The sequence below is a fragment of the Brachyistius frenatus genome, unplaced genomic scaffold (assembly GCF_029030835.1).
Source record: "Brachyistius frenatus isolate BFR_SWC_R1_liver_20210118 unplaced genomic scaffold, ASM2903083v1 Contig_353, whole genome shotgun sequence".
NCBI classification, from domain to species: Eukaryota; Metazoa; Chordata; class Actinopteri; family Embiotocidae; genus Brachyistius; species Brachyistius frenatus.
Window position 1 is genome coordinate 99,250 of NW_027210952.1, and position 14,295 is coordinate 113,544.

At 42.9% G+C, this 14,295-nt stretch overlaps 1 protein-coding gene across 3 annotated transcripts in view; it reads left to right on the top strand.

Annotated features, from left to right (window-relative positions):
- Nucleotides 1–14,295, top strand: part of LOC138636104 (contactin-associated protein-like 5) — a 111,135-nt gene that overhangs the window by 36,525 nt on the left and 60,315 nt on the right. For all 3 annotated transcript variants that reach the window (XM_069723948.1, XM_069723949.1, XM_069723950.1), the window contains exons 4-7: nt 7,863–8,010; nt 10,069–10,272; nt 12,706–12,890; nt 13,609–13,752. In XM_069723948.1, the coding sequence (XP_069580049.1) occupies nt 7,863–8,010; nt 10,069–10,272; nt 12,706–12,890; nt 13,609–13,752 (681 nt within the window). The remainder of the gene's footprint in view (nt 1–7,862; nt 8,011–10,068; nt 10,273–12,705; nt 12,891–13,608; nt 13,753–14,295) is intronic.

The window sequence follows — 14,295 nt, forward strand, 5'->3', positions numbered from 1 at the left end:
CCAATCATTGGGCTCCGGACGGGAAGATGTGCGCACCAGAAACTCTGTCCATGTACGTACATTTTGGAGATGTGATGACCTGAAACAAAAGAGGATCCTCAAGGCACAAGGTTGATCTGTGCTGAGAGGGTGGAGGGTGGAGGAGCTGGTGAAGTGCCGGAGATAGAGGGCTGTGTTGTATTTGTTTCCATCTTCTTTTGATGTATAGGTCTGCCTTTGTGAAGAGTCCAGGCGGTAGTATCGGCTTTGTTTTCAACAGAAGAACATGGCGGGGGGTGAGTGTTTCCAGGTCCATTGGATCGTCAGAAATCTTGGTAATAGGTCAATCATATAAAATGGCTTCAACCTCCCAAAATACAGTTTGTAGTCCTTCATCGTCCAGTACTTGTTGTTTAAGAACAGAAGGTAGCAAATTGCGAACCATGCGGATCAATCGTTCCCAAACACCACCGTGAAGGGATCCTGCCTCGGAGGTTAAAGTGCCACTTTATCCCACGCTGAAGCATCACACTCTGAATCTTGTCCTGATTCATGTCAGTGAGTGCATCTCTTCATTCTCTTTCCACTCCAATAACGTTTGTGCCATTGTCTGACAAATACATTTTCTTAATGCATTGAATCAAGAATCTGTGTCAAGTGTATTTGCAACTTCAATGTGCTCTGCCCTGCTCGCCATGCAAGTGAAGATCACACCATATCTCTTGACAAAACTTTGGCCACTCTTGATCTCTATAGGACCAAAGAAGTCGACTCCAACATCTCAATGGAGGTTTATCTGGTAGGATTCTCTCCAGGGGCAAGTCGGACATTTTCTGTTCTCCAGCTGTTCCCCGCTACCGTTGACACACAACACACTCAGTTCTTGCAGCGGAGTTAGCCTCAATAATCCAATATTTTTCGGAGATGAGAAAGCATATGATTTCTTCCTCCATGTCCATGCTGTTCATGAATGTGTTGTAACAACAGTGTGGATATGTGAGAGTCCTTCGTCCAACACTGGATCCAGTTTTTACAAACGCCTCTTTTGACACCATCTTTTCCAGATTCTAGTGCAGATATTTCCTCCTTGAATCTTTGCCTTTGGATGAAAGAAATGACTGCGTTCTCTGCTTTGATAAGGTCTTCAGGACATAAACACTGTCCACTGAATGATGCTTTGAAGACAAACATTTCCTGCTGAACCTTCTCCTTTAGTGTGATAGGATCCTTTTCCACACTACCGACAGCAGTTTCAATCTCTTTTCTCATTCTGGCCAGCTGCATGAGTGTTGTTTTTACTCTCAGAAGCCAAGAAACAGCAGTCTTCAGATTCCACCAAGATGAGAAATAGTAGATCAAAGACTGTGTTGTGTTTAATGGATCACTGACAATGATGTTCATTGTAACTTTCCGTTTGACTTCTGGATCATTAACAGCGACTGCAGTCTCCAAGTGTGGATTTGGCCATTCCAGTTCTCCTTTACAGAGAAATGTTGGTTCCTTCATCCATCTTTGGAAGCATAAGAAGCGGTCTGCAGTTCATCCTCACGAGGTCTCATCTGCAGGATTTTCCTTGGTGCCAATGTATCTCCACTGTGATACTTCAGTAATTGTCCCTCAGAAAATAAATCCTGTCTGCTACAAATCTTTTGGAAGCATCTTGTTTCATTGTTGATGTATTATGCATAATGTCGACTTGGGCTGCGAGGACTGCAGCTGTGAGCTCCAGTCCAGGAATGGTCGTCTGTTTTAAGGGGGCCACTTTAGATTTTCCAATGATGAAAGCAACACGCACCTTTTTGTTGTAGTTCTCCAACCTGAGATAGGATACAGTGCCATAGCCACTTTCACTGGGGTCTGAAAAGTGACGCAACTGTGCATGTTGTGTCTGACCAAAATTTGTGGGCTTCATACACCATTTCATTTTAAACTCTGCTATCTTGTAGAGATCTACTAGCCATCCTGTCCATCGCTAAGATGATTTGGGGAATGTTTTCATCCCATCTAAGCTTTTTCTTACAGAGCTCCTGCTTGATCAGTTTGGCTGGCAGAATAAATGGTGCTCAAAATCATAGAGGGTCGTATACAGAGCCAACCGCAGACAAGATACCTCGTCTTGAGTGTGGTCATTCCTGAGCAGCAATTTTGAACTTGAACACATCAGTTTCAACAAACCAGTGTAATCCCAATGCTCTTTCCATCAGCAGATTGTCTTTGTCCAAGTCTGACTCCTTGGTCTCTTTGGTCCAAAACAGTGCGACTGTTGCTAATCCACTTAGACAGCATGAATCCTCCCTTTTGGCAGAGACCAGTCAGGTATTTTACCATCTGGACTGCTTCCGGTTCCAATGACACAGATTTCAAATGATCGTCTATATAGAAGTTGTTCTTTATTGTGTCCGTCACCTCTGCTGGAACGTAACTTGCGTTGTCCTCAATAGTCTTGCTTAATGCAAAGTTTGCACAACTCGGTGACGACACTGCTCCAAAGAGATGTATATTCATCCAGTATTCAACAAAATCTTGTTGCCCATCTCCATTGGGCCACCACAGGAATCGCAGGTAGTCAACATATTTTTCTGACACCTTGACCTGATGGAACATTGCTTTGATGTCAGCCATCAAAGCGACTGGTTCTTGCCTGAATCGTATCAGAACACCAATGAGCGGGTTGGTAAGGTCTGCAGCAGTTGGCAGCAGTTGGCAGTTTAGTGAGGCTCCCTTGAAAACTGCACCACAGTCAAAGACAACTCTTAAAGTCCCCTTCTTTGAAGGATACACGCCGTGATGTGGGATGTACCACAACTCTCCATCACTTCGACTTAGTTTTTCAACTGGTACCATTTCAACAGAGTCATTGTCAATCATATCTTTGATGAAAGATGTGTACTCATCATGAAATTTCTTGTCCTTGTTAAACTTGCGTTTTAGACTTTGAATGGGCTGCTCTGCAATACAGTGGTTGTTTGGCATGCTGGGATGTTCTTGTCTGAAAGGCAAGTCTAAACAATAATGTCCAGCTTTCATTTTTGCTGTGTGATTCATGATGTCCAAAAATTTGACATTCTCTTTGGACATCTCTGTTGTTTCCTTGTTGGCTCTCTCACCGAAGTCCTGGTTGTACTGTTTGACCAACAGCTCCTCTACATTTTCAATAGATATCCGATTGACAGCAGCAGCAGGATAACCACCTTCCTTCTGGCTCTCATTTCCTGTCAGGGGACCGTATATGACTCCAATAGGGTCCTCACAGCATATGGTCGTTCTCTTTGGCTGTTGACCACCTCCCAAGGTTCCAGTGCATTAGAGGCATTCATTCCAATGAGTAGGTCGACTCCAGATTCTATTTCATGAACTTTTGATTTGTCTCAAATAAGGCCACTGTGCCAGGTCTTCTTGTCTGGGGATGTTGTCATTTGAAACGGGCATAATTTTGTGTGTGAACACATCAGACAGAAAAATAAAATAATCTTTGTCCAGACTGGACACTTCCAAATCTGAAATATGGTAACTGATCACAGGCTTTACTTGGTTCATGGTACGTAACAGACCACTGGTCTTTGGTTCTGTTATGTTGAGCTTTCTCATTAAGCTCTCTGTGCAAAAGGTAGATGAACTTCCATGATCCAAAAATGCCTAGGTTTTCAGCACTCTGTCCCCTTGTGGCTCTTTACTTGTACAGGTACAATTGAGAAGGTGGATGTTTCAGTACCGGCCCCAATATGCCCACATGTCTGAGGTGAGACAACAGCATTGTTCCCAGTGGTTTCTCATTCCTTTCTGTATGCTCTGGTTTCTTTTGTTCGATGTGAAGTATTTCAGGATGATTTCAGTTGCACACATCACATATTAAATGGCTCTTGCTCATGTGTCCAATTTTCAAACAGCCAAAACAAACTCCCTTTTCCTTTAAGAAGTCTATTTTTTCTCCTCTGCGCAATTTTCTCTTGATCTGTGGACCCCGCCCCAATGTGTGGCCCCTCCTATTACAGAACAAACATGAAATGTTGGAGTTATTAGTCGGTACATTTCCTTTTGGTGATGTCAAGTTTTCCTATATTTGTGTTTAGTATTTTGTGTAAAAGTTTTTGCAAAACTGCTTTCTTTCAGTATTGACATAATTTTCAAGGGTTTTATGAAAGGTAGGATTTTTTATAGTAGCAACTGGTGCATCGTGGATGTTTCCAAAGAGGGGATCTGACTGTATCTTCACATGTCTCTCAATGAAGTCAACCAGCTCAGAAAATTGAACTCGTCCTCCACGTTGTTCCTGTAGACCACAAACCCTGTTCCTCCACTTGTCTCAGTTTGTATGGCAGTTTCTGAAGAATGACTTCAGATTTAGTTGAACCAGAGGAGCAGTGATGTCATTTTGTCTTTGAATTATGTCACAGATATCATTCTCGGCTGCAGCATTAACATAGATCAGCTCAGCTTCTTGCTTATGAGTCCCAAGATTTTGCCCTTTGAGAGAGTACTCAGCTAAATGATGAGCTTTGACAGGTGATCCAGGAGTTTTTACTTTTGGTCTCGCAACTGTTCCTGAGAAGCAGAGTGGCTTTCAAATAACACATTTCTGTTTGTCTGCATTTCACCAGGTAAGTATTTATCTGCATGTGGATGTGATGCGGCAGGTGTTTCATTTTGAGCAGTTCCTCTTCTATAATAAGAATTGATTCCATCAGACACTTTTGAGTGGTTTCTGGATCCCATTGTTTCAAGCACATTAAATTTAGCATTTGTAGCTGCCTGTTCAGTCTCTATTTCCAGTTGTTCTTTCTTTCTCCGTAATTGTTCCTCTTGTGCTTCAAGCTCGTGTTTCTTTTTCAGGGCAGCATGTGATAAATGTGATTTATTGCTTGATTTGGGCTTTGAAATATTTGAGACTCTATCGTCAGGTCCAACATCATCAGAGTTAACGGTACTCGATTCTGTAGCACTTTCAGCCAGGGAATGTGTAGATCACTGTCCAACCTCAGATAACCACACATTTGATTTATGTATAAACCCATTCAAAGTATCCATCTTTTGTTGAAACCACTGGTTTTGCTTTTCAACTTCCTCCTTAGGCAGCGGTAAACTCAACAAGGACTCAAGGCTTTCATTGGTCTCATTGCAGAGTTTAATTAATTGCATCCGGTCAGATTGCATCTCATTTGCATTTTCATTTGATTTCATAAGCTCTTTCAGCATTTACATTAACTTGTTTGCTTGTTTGCCTTTCAGGTTTCTTGCCTTCTGACAGTTTTCGACAAACCACTGAGAGAGAGAACCATACTCTCTCTGTCCCTTTAATATTCTGCTGAAGTCTGATCGCAGGCTGAGAACTGCTGAGTCATGTATCAGAACATTGTGTTATTTAATCTAAAGTTTGCCAAACCTTTGGCATTTTCCCTTGAGGAATCCTTTTCAACATCGTCCTTGTGTTGATAAACATCAGAATTAACACCGGACATTTTAAACACCGTTCCTTAATCGTGATCCAGGGACAATTGGCGGCACAATGTTTCATAAAGTGCATAATCTTTATGTAGCATTCAGTCATCCGATCCAGTTAAACGAGTTGTTTTCCAATACAGCGTTCCATGAACAGCTTCTCCTGAAGTCGTATTGTTTGCACATACTGCTGTCTTTGTGTTGGCTTAAAGTTTCCAATCTCTGTCCGTCACGTTGGCGTGGTTGCTGACAATATCCAGGTTGGCAGTTTATGGCAGTGTCGGGTGTGAAAGAAGACTATCTTTCAAACTCCAGTCCCTCTGATCCAGCGGGTTCTCACTTAGAAACTGCTTTCACTTAAATCCAGCTCTGATTTAGAGCTAGTTCTCACTTAAATCCATTTGATTTAGAAACAGCTCTCACTTAAATGTAATGGTAATCCATTGTTCCAGTTTTCCTTTTACCATTACTTCACAGGTAGGTTTAGGTTCTTACGCAGACATTGAAACGAATACCAGACTTTTTCAGTTTGACTGCAGTTTATTGAAGAGATGTAGTTGAACAGGATGAAGAAAAAAATACCATGAATCTGTCGGGTTGTTTGGTTCTGCTCTGGTGATTCGTCTGATATGCGGTCTGGTGAGAACTGTATATCTTTCCCGTACCTGTGCCCCCCCTTTCCTGTTTCCTGTGCCCTATATATACAAAACCCACACGCCCCTGTGTATCCAATTACTGCCACCAGGTGTCCAAAAAATAACATCACAAAACATCTAACTAAATAATACAACATGCCAACAATAACAGAAATAGCTCCTACAGTGACAGTGTAACAGATTGTGACAGTGTGTCTGACAGTATTACAGCGTGACAGCGTGTGTGTGACGGTGTGACGGTGTGACAGTGTGTGTTACAGTGTGTGTGTGACAGTGTGTCTGACAGTGTGACAGTGTGTCTGACAGTGTGACAGTGTGACAGTGTGTGTGTGTGTGTGTGTGTGTGTGTGTGTGTGTGTGTGTGTGTGTGTGTGTGTGTGTGTGTGTGTGTGTGTGTGTGTGTGTGTGTGTGTGTGTGTGTGTGTGTGTGTGTGTGTGAGACAGTGTGTGTGACAGTGTGTGCTACAGTGTGTGACTGTTACAATGTATGACAGTGTGACAGTGACCATGTTACAATACGTGTGTGATAGTGTTACAGTGTTCCAATGTTGACAGTGTGTGACAGTGTGTCAGGGACAAAATGGAAATGGACCAAAGAGACAAGTCAAGTCGTCATAAAACGACCTCCTCACCCCGTTTCTTTGTCCTTAAATGAAAACGTTATGTGATGAAAGAAAGATGAGACATGAATTCATAAAGACTCAGAAATGACTCCCACCATGTTCAGAGAATCTGAGTCCTCTGACACCAGGCCACGCAATTATGCAATGGTGGATCCCATTGGCAGAGATTTACATGGTGAAACTACAACTCCAAGAAGATGGACTACAAAAATAATCTCAGACACTCTGTCCCTTGTGTTCTTACTGTGTTGTTTCTGTAGGTTTTAAAAACATGAACACAATATTAGGTCTCAAATAAATCTTCTCCGTCATCAACATCAGCTCAGTTCAGTTAATTTAAGTGCTAACTGTGACAGTATTTCAGTGATTTTAGCTTCAATTTAAAGCTGTGTTATTATACAGACTCTGTGGTTAATTTATGTTTCAATTGATAGACGTGTTCTTTGTAGCATTTCTAAATTTCTTATCATTGTTATGTTCTTGTTTGACATGAAAATGTTGTTGGTATTAACTACTTAATTTGTGTCAGAAGCCAGTTGCCATCCAACTGACTTTTTCTACAGCAGACAGCTATTACAGCAGGAAAAGCACAGGTGGAACAGATGCACTCATTTTAAATAGGATCCTGTATTGTGCACGCTGGTTCACTGTCATGGCTGACACACTGACTGGAACTGAGCCTCCATTAATAAATCCTGAGCCGTCCTGCTTGTCAAAATGTCTGCTGCTAAAAAGGTTTTGAGCTCAGCTGCAGCTTCAGTCTTCTGCAGCTTTAAAGGAAATACAGATGAAGAATTAACTAATGAAAAAGCAGCTGTGTGGTATTTCTCAGGAGACCCTTATTTCCCTGCTTCTCACTGTGATGGACCAGATATTCTAAAATGTCTGCACCACATGGTTCTTATCTCTTCATCAAGCAGTGTTCAACCCAAAGATAAAGACGTTGCCCTTGGCTTTGCCCTGTCAGCACTTTTCAATTTAAAGAATTAGTGTCTTTGCTTGTGCTTGGATTTCAACCATTCAGCTGAAACAAAAGGCTCCTTCCCTCCTGGTGGAAGCATTACTGACCTCTCTCTCTCTCTCTCTCTCTGGGACCTCAGTACATTGTTTTGCATCAGTTTAATGTTGCTATAATAACCATAGCCTGTATCTCTGTCTGTTTCTCCAGCGGTTGGTGGGGAATGTGAATTCGGAGGACGTTGTCCACAACAAGCTGTCCCGCTCAGTGAGAACCCGTTTCCTGCGTTTCATACCTCTGGACTGGAATCCACTCGGTTGGTTAGGCTTCAGAGTCGAGGTGTACGGCTGCTCTTTCAGTGAGTGACTGACTGACACGCACGCACGCACGCATGCACACACACACACACACACACACACACACACACACACACACACACACACACACTGAGAATAACCATGTGTTCATGAAACAACATTGCTTGGTGTTTTCAGTCCTCCATTGCCACATATGAGCTTGATACCTTCCCTGTAACCACAGACAGTTTTCACTGTATGAGTTCTCTCTGTGGGGGCAGGCTGTGGCTCAGACAGTAGAGCAGCTTCACCACTAATTGTAAGGTTGGTGGTTCGGTCCTCCTGCCAAAATGTCCTTGGGCAAGACACTGAACCCAAGTGCAAGTTGTATGGCAGGACATGGTAGGACAGCTGGTGGAACAGTTGGCGGGACAGCTGGCCGGTAGCCCTGGCTCCTTATTCCTCCTGAGTCAGGAGGGCAACTCAGGGTGATCAGTGGAATGAGCCACCTGCAGGTGGTGATTGGGGAGAGTGGTGGCAGCTGCTGAGACCAGTGAGGGGTGTGGCCATGGGAGGTGACAGGAGGCGGGGAGAGGAGGACACAGAACACATGGGGACACAATAACAAACAGACAGGGGAAAGACAGAAAACATGAGGAGAAGTGACTGGGGACCAAACAGAGGAGCAAACAGTAGGAGCAGACAGGAATCCTGACAGAAACACAGATACCAAACATTATTAACACGAAGCCTCCATGCCGGCGGCAGTCAGTTGGTACGGTCGAACGTCCGTCTGTCTGTCTCATCTAAACTGTGCTGCTTGTGTAGATGTTCTGTGTGTCGAGTTGAAAATTTGTGGGAAGCATCCACCCAAACTGAATTCAGCATCCATCCATCCATCAGCTACACCCGCTTTATCCTGACCTGCGTGTTTTTAGGTGGTGGGTGGAAGCAGAGTATCTGGAGAGAACCCACGCAGGAATGTTGAGAACATGTAAACTCCACACAGAAAGGCCCGACCACAGTTAAGAGTTTAACCAAGCCTCATCGGAGGCTCGAACCAAAAACCTGTTCGCTGTGAGGTGACAATGCTATTTTGTTAATCCACTTTTGCATTGCAAGTGATAGCTTCCTTTGAATAGTGTTGCAAATGATTCTGACTCCGCCTCCTCAAGGGGTTAACACTCATGATAATAATCATGACTGTAATGTAATGCATTTGTAAAGCATTTATCATTAAGGTTCACCTCTTTCTCCACCATGGCGGACATAATTGTCTCTGCTAAACATCATGCTGTGTGTAAACATCATACTGTTATGTGGTGGGTGTTTTACCAGGACCCAAATGCAGGCTCACAGACTCGGGTATCGGTTCCAAAATACAGTCTTTATTTCCATAAGCAAAAACAAACAAACCAAACAAACAAACCAAAAGGTGGCACCTACAGTGTCCACTTGCTTCCAAGTCGGGAGGGCAACTCAACCGACTGATCCGGGGAGACACGGCTCTGCAGGGCAGCCGGCAGACCAGCGGACAGGACCGCTGGAAGAAACAGAGTCAATAATCATCCGAGTTGGGAGGGCAACTCCACCGACTGGTGACTCCGACAGGTAGCTCTGCAGGTGGAACTGGAGCCGGAGGAACGGGAACAGGACGGACGGACGGAGGATGGACGGGTGACTAACTAATGAGTGCAGGGGCAGGGTACATTTTGTCCGGGGAGGTGATCAGGATCTCCCTACAGCACACCTGCAGGTGGTGATCAGGGGTGAGTGGCTGCAGCTGCTGGGACCGGTGAGGGGCGTGGCCACGGGAGGTGAGAAGAGGAGGACACAGAACAAGCAGACAGGGGACTGAGGGGACACAGGAGGAGAGGAGAGGAGGACACAGAACAAGCAGACAGGGGACTGAGGGGACACAGGAGGAGAGGAGATCGGGGGCAAAACGGAGGAAAACAAGACTCCTGACACATACAGTTTGTGTGTGTAAGCATCATGCTGCGTGTAAACATCATACTGTGTAAACATCATACTGTGTGAACATCATACTGTGTAAACATCATACTGTGTGAACATCATACTGTGTATAGCTTCAATGGTTTCTTCTTTCGTCCTTCCAGAGTCAGACGTGGCAGACTTTGATGGCAGAAGCTCTTTGTTGTATCGGTTCAACCAGAAGTCCATGTCAACAGTGAAGGATGTGATCTCCCTGCGCTTCAAGAGCCGTCAAGCTGAGGGGGTTTTACTGCATGGGGAGGGACAGAGGGGAGATTACATCACCCTGGAGCTTCACAGGGGAAAATTGGCTCTCTACCTCAACCTGGGTGAGTTTCACCACTTCACTCTGCCAGTACAGGATTTACAATGTGATGTTGAGGCCTGTTTGCTTGATTCTCATCACTTCTTATTTTTACTGGAAGCCTTTAATTTTGAAAGGTGCGATGTCCTCCAAAGGACCAGAACCCTCTGGTGCTGAGGACTGAGGTCTGAGAACAAGCAGAGAGAAACAGAGCAGTGGGATTTAGAATTTGAATTTTTTTTTTTGGGTCTTCTTTCAGAGAACAGGTGTTGTCATTACCAAATCACTGTGGCAGCACCTTTTATTGACAATAAAATATTCTTAAACAAACAAGTGAACATGTCATGAGATCTGTATTTAAATATGACCTACTAATATGACAACTACTAGAACCAATACCATAATTATAGGAACCAGATTGTGTCATTATGCGCTAGTATTCCTGTAATTAAATAATGCTGATTATGAACATCTCTGTTTCACTTTGCGGAATGTTTTCCTGCTTCTTACACCTGAAATGGTTTTGGTGTTTTTGCATCTTGTGGTGTTTGGTCTTCACCCTATGTCTCTCCATCCACCCACCAGAGGCCTTCTGTCACTGTCCCTCTCTCTGCTTGGGGCCTCATATATGAATATTTTGAGGATCCATACAAAAAGTGTACATGTACACAAGAGCTGACACGTTTAGATTCATAAATACATGTAAACTACACGCAATGTTGCCTTTATACATCACAGTCCACCTGGACATGCGTGCCTTTACGTCCCACCCTCTACACGGCCAAATTCAACCATAAAGGGTTGAATGTGGGAAGGAAAAATTCCCTTTTAACATGACGACCACCTCCGACAGCAGGATGAACAACTCAATTTTAACAGGGAGAACACCTCCAACAGCAGGAAGGAAAAACTCCTTTTTAACAGGAAGAAAATCTACTGCAGGAAGGAAAAACTTTCTTTTAACGGGGAGAACACCTCTGACAGAACCAGGCTCAGAGCAGCAGTCTCTCACAGAGACATGAAGATAAAACGTGAGGGAACATATCTACCTGGTTGAACTTACACAAGCTTCATTTTGATATTTGACCCATAATTTGAGCGTTGTCTGCTGTACAAAACTACAACCCTCCCTGTTATTGCTCTCTATTCCCCTGTCCTCACCGTGTGGTGGTATTTGCCTAACATGCAGATTCTGCTCTTTTCTTCCATGGAACAAACTTCCCTTAATTTTTCTGTCACAATGTTGTAAAAGAAGTAAACTTAAATGAATAAAAAACATATTTGGTGCATGTATTGTGTACAAATACATGCAATACTATGTGATAACATCCTAACACATTGTTTGGAAAGACATTGTTAAAAAGTACCCTTATCACACAACGTTGCCCCGAGGCAACGAAAAGAAAAACTCAACATATAAATTAAAAAAACTTCATAGAACCTGACAAAGGCTTCTTTACACCTTGAACATGTTTCTTATTTGGTGTTCATGTCATTTTAAATTACATAACTGAGGCAGATAATGTTAACTTCTCAGTCCCGCCTTCAAACGAACCTTATTGGAACATTTTGTAGTTAGGGTTTTTGGAGTTTTTTTTACCCTTCGGGTTGGTTGCAATCATTTAAAGAAACATTAATGGACATGGGCCCCAATAAAACTTTCTGTTTCCTGAGGGCTACGCTGTGCAGTCGAGGGTTAAATCAATCATTAAAATGTGACATAATCTATAATTCTATATTCTGGCTTCAGTTCACCACTTCACCATCTGTGTCTCCAAAATATGCTTACGGATGGCTCAGCATTTTCTTTGAGGTGCGCAGACTTTCCCGTAAAGTTTGTTTTTCTAAATCCTGACTTTGGCGTGGGGAGAAGCGTATGTGCCTTTCAGCCATTTTGTGCATACGCAACAGTTACAAATGATTTTATTTGATCTGCCATGCCCACCTCTTAGTGTGGGACTCTTAGTGTCCCAATCTGACTCAGCACTGCCACTCTGTTAGCCACCTAGTTCCCATCAGGTGCTTTTGAATTTATACGTCAATGCGGTCTTGTGTGTGTGTATATATATATATATATGTATTTATGTATATAAAGATATATACATAGATTAAACATCATAGATAGAGTAAGATATATCGATTATAGATAGATATAAAGCAGAGGAACTGCTCAAAATGGAACATCTGCTAAATTAAATGATCATCCAAACTTACCTGATCAAGTGTAACAAAAGGACAACATGAACCATCTGTTAAAGCTCATGTGACTCATCTAACTCTCTTCAAAGGAAAGATGTACAGATTTATGTTCAAGAGTGTTTAGTGCTGCTCTCCCGACTGCTTTAACTTTAACCACATCATTTCAACATTCTCCATTTTTACACATGCTGAGCTGATTAGTGGGGAGTGAGATAATAAATTCACACATCACATGTTTTTCTTGGTCTTTCTGTCTCAGATGACACCAGGCTGAGGTTCAGCAGCAGTCGTGTTGCCGTCACAGTTGGCAGCCTGCTCGACGACCAACACTGGCACACTGTCATCATCGAGCGCTTCAACAAGCAGGTGAACCTCACAGTGGACTCCCACACACAGCACTTCCAAACCAAAGGAGAAGGAGACTCACTGGAGGTCGATTATGAGGTCAGTGCGTCCGGCCAGTCTCTCACACTGATGAGCTTACATTAGCATGCCATTATTCAGTGTCATATTCAGTGTGAGTGTCCCATTGATGTTCTTATCAACACATTTTAATGACTGACAGTTGGAGAATTTCAGGGCTTAGATGGTTGAATCATCAAAACAAAAGATGCTTTTATGATTAAAAAGTCAAAGATACAAGTATGTGAACACAGAGGTTCCTATTTTACTACCTGGCACAGTGCAAATCCAGGCAGGTATTTTTGTGCAGCACGGCGTGCAGCACTCTGCTTGCAATGAGTTGAGATTTTCGTGGATCAATGATAACCTGGCTGCGCCAACATGAGCCGAATGGTGCTGCAAGGGGTGTGTTGGTTAAGATGGGGTCTGAGTGGATGTTTAATTTTACTTAAGTGTTCAGAGACACATAAACAGACCGTTCTAAAACCCCACAGACAGGTTTGATGGTTTGGTTAATCCCATTTACATTAATAATTAAAACTAGATTTTGTTTTAATGCAACCTTCTGATTGAGTTAATGATATAAACATTAAGATGACTCTCATCTATTGAATTGGATGTGAATCAGTCAGTTGGAGTGCGTCATGTTGTAAAGAAAGCTTGTGACACCAAGGTACAATCAAAATAACAGAATGTGTATTTCTTTGTGACATGATTACTTAATGAAAAACTTAGTTTTTGTTTTATGTTTTCATAAAAGCTGAGTTTTGGAGGCATCCCGCTGCCTGGAAAACCTGGGACCTTCCTCAGGAAGAACTTCCACGGTTGCATCGAAAACCTCTACTACAACGGAATCAACATCATCGACCTGGCAAAGAGACGCAAGCCACAGATTTACAGCGTGGTGAGTTGGACTTGGATTTTATTAAGCTTTGCTCCACTACATCCATCCCAGAAATAGTGAGCTACAGTCGGGCTCAATCTCAACGTCCCCCCTCACAGACTCACAGACTTTGGGGTGCATTCCCGGTAAGTCCTCCAGGGTTGAGGGTTGTCCCACTGTCAGATCATTGAATCTGTGAGGTCTCTCTGGAGAAATTTGGAGCCCTTTAAGCACCCTTTGTGTAAGTCCGCATTTCTGCAGACTTTGCCTGAAGGAAGCACTCACATTTCATAGCAAAATTGGTGATGTATTAAACATGTTTTTCCCGTTGCCCAGAAGATGTAAACAAACCAAACGTAGATGGTTTTATCTGGAAGTGACAAAACCTGCTGCTGTGGTTATTTTTTTTACATGTTTTTAAAGTTGTGTGCATTTTAAAGCCATCAACATTATTAAATCCAACACAGACAAAACGTCTGTGTTGGATTTAGTAATGTTGATGGCTTTACTGAGTTTTGGGAATTTGTTAAAATGTATAATCATTAAACACACAAACAATATATA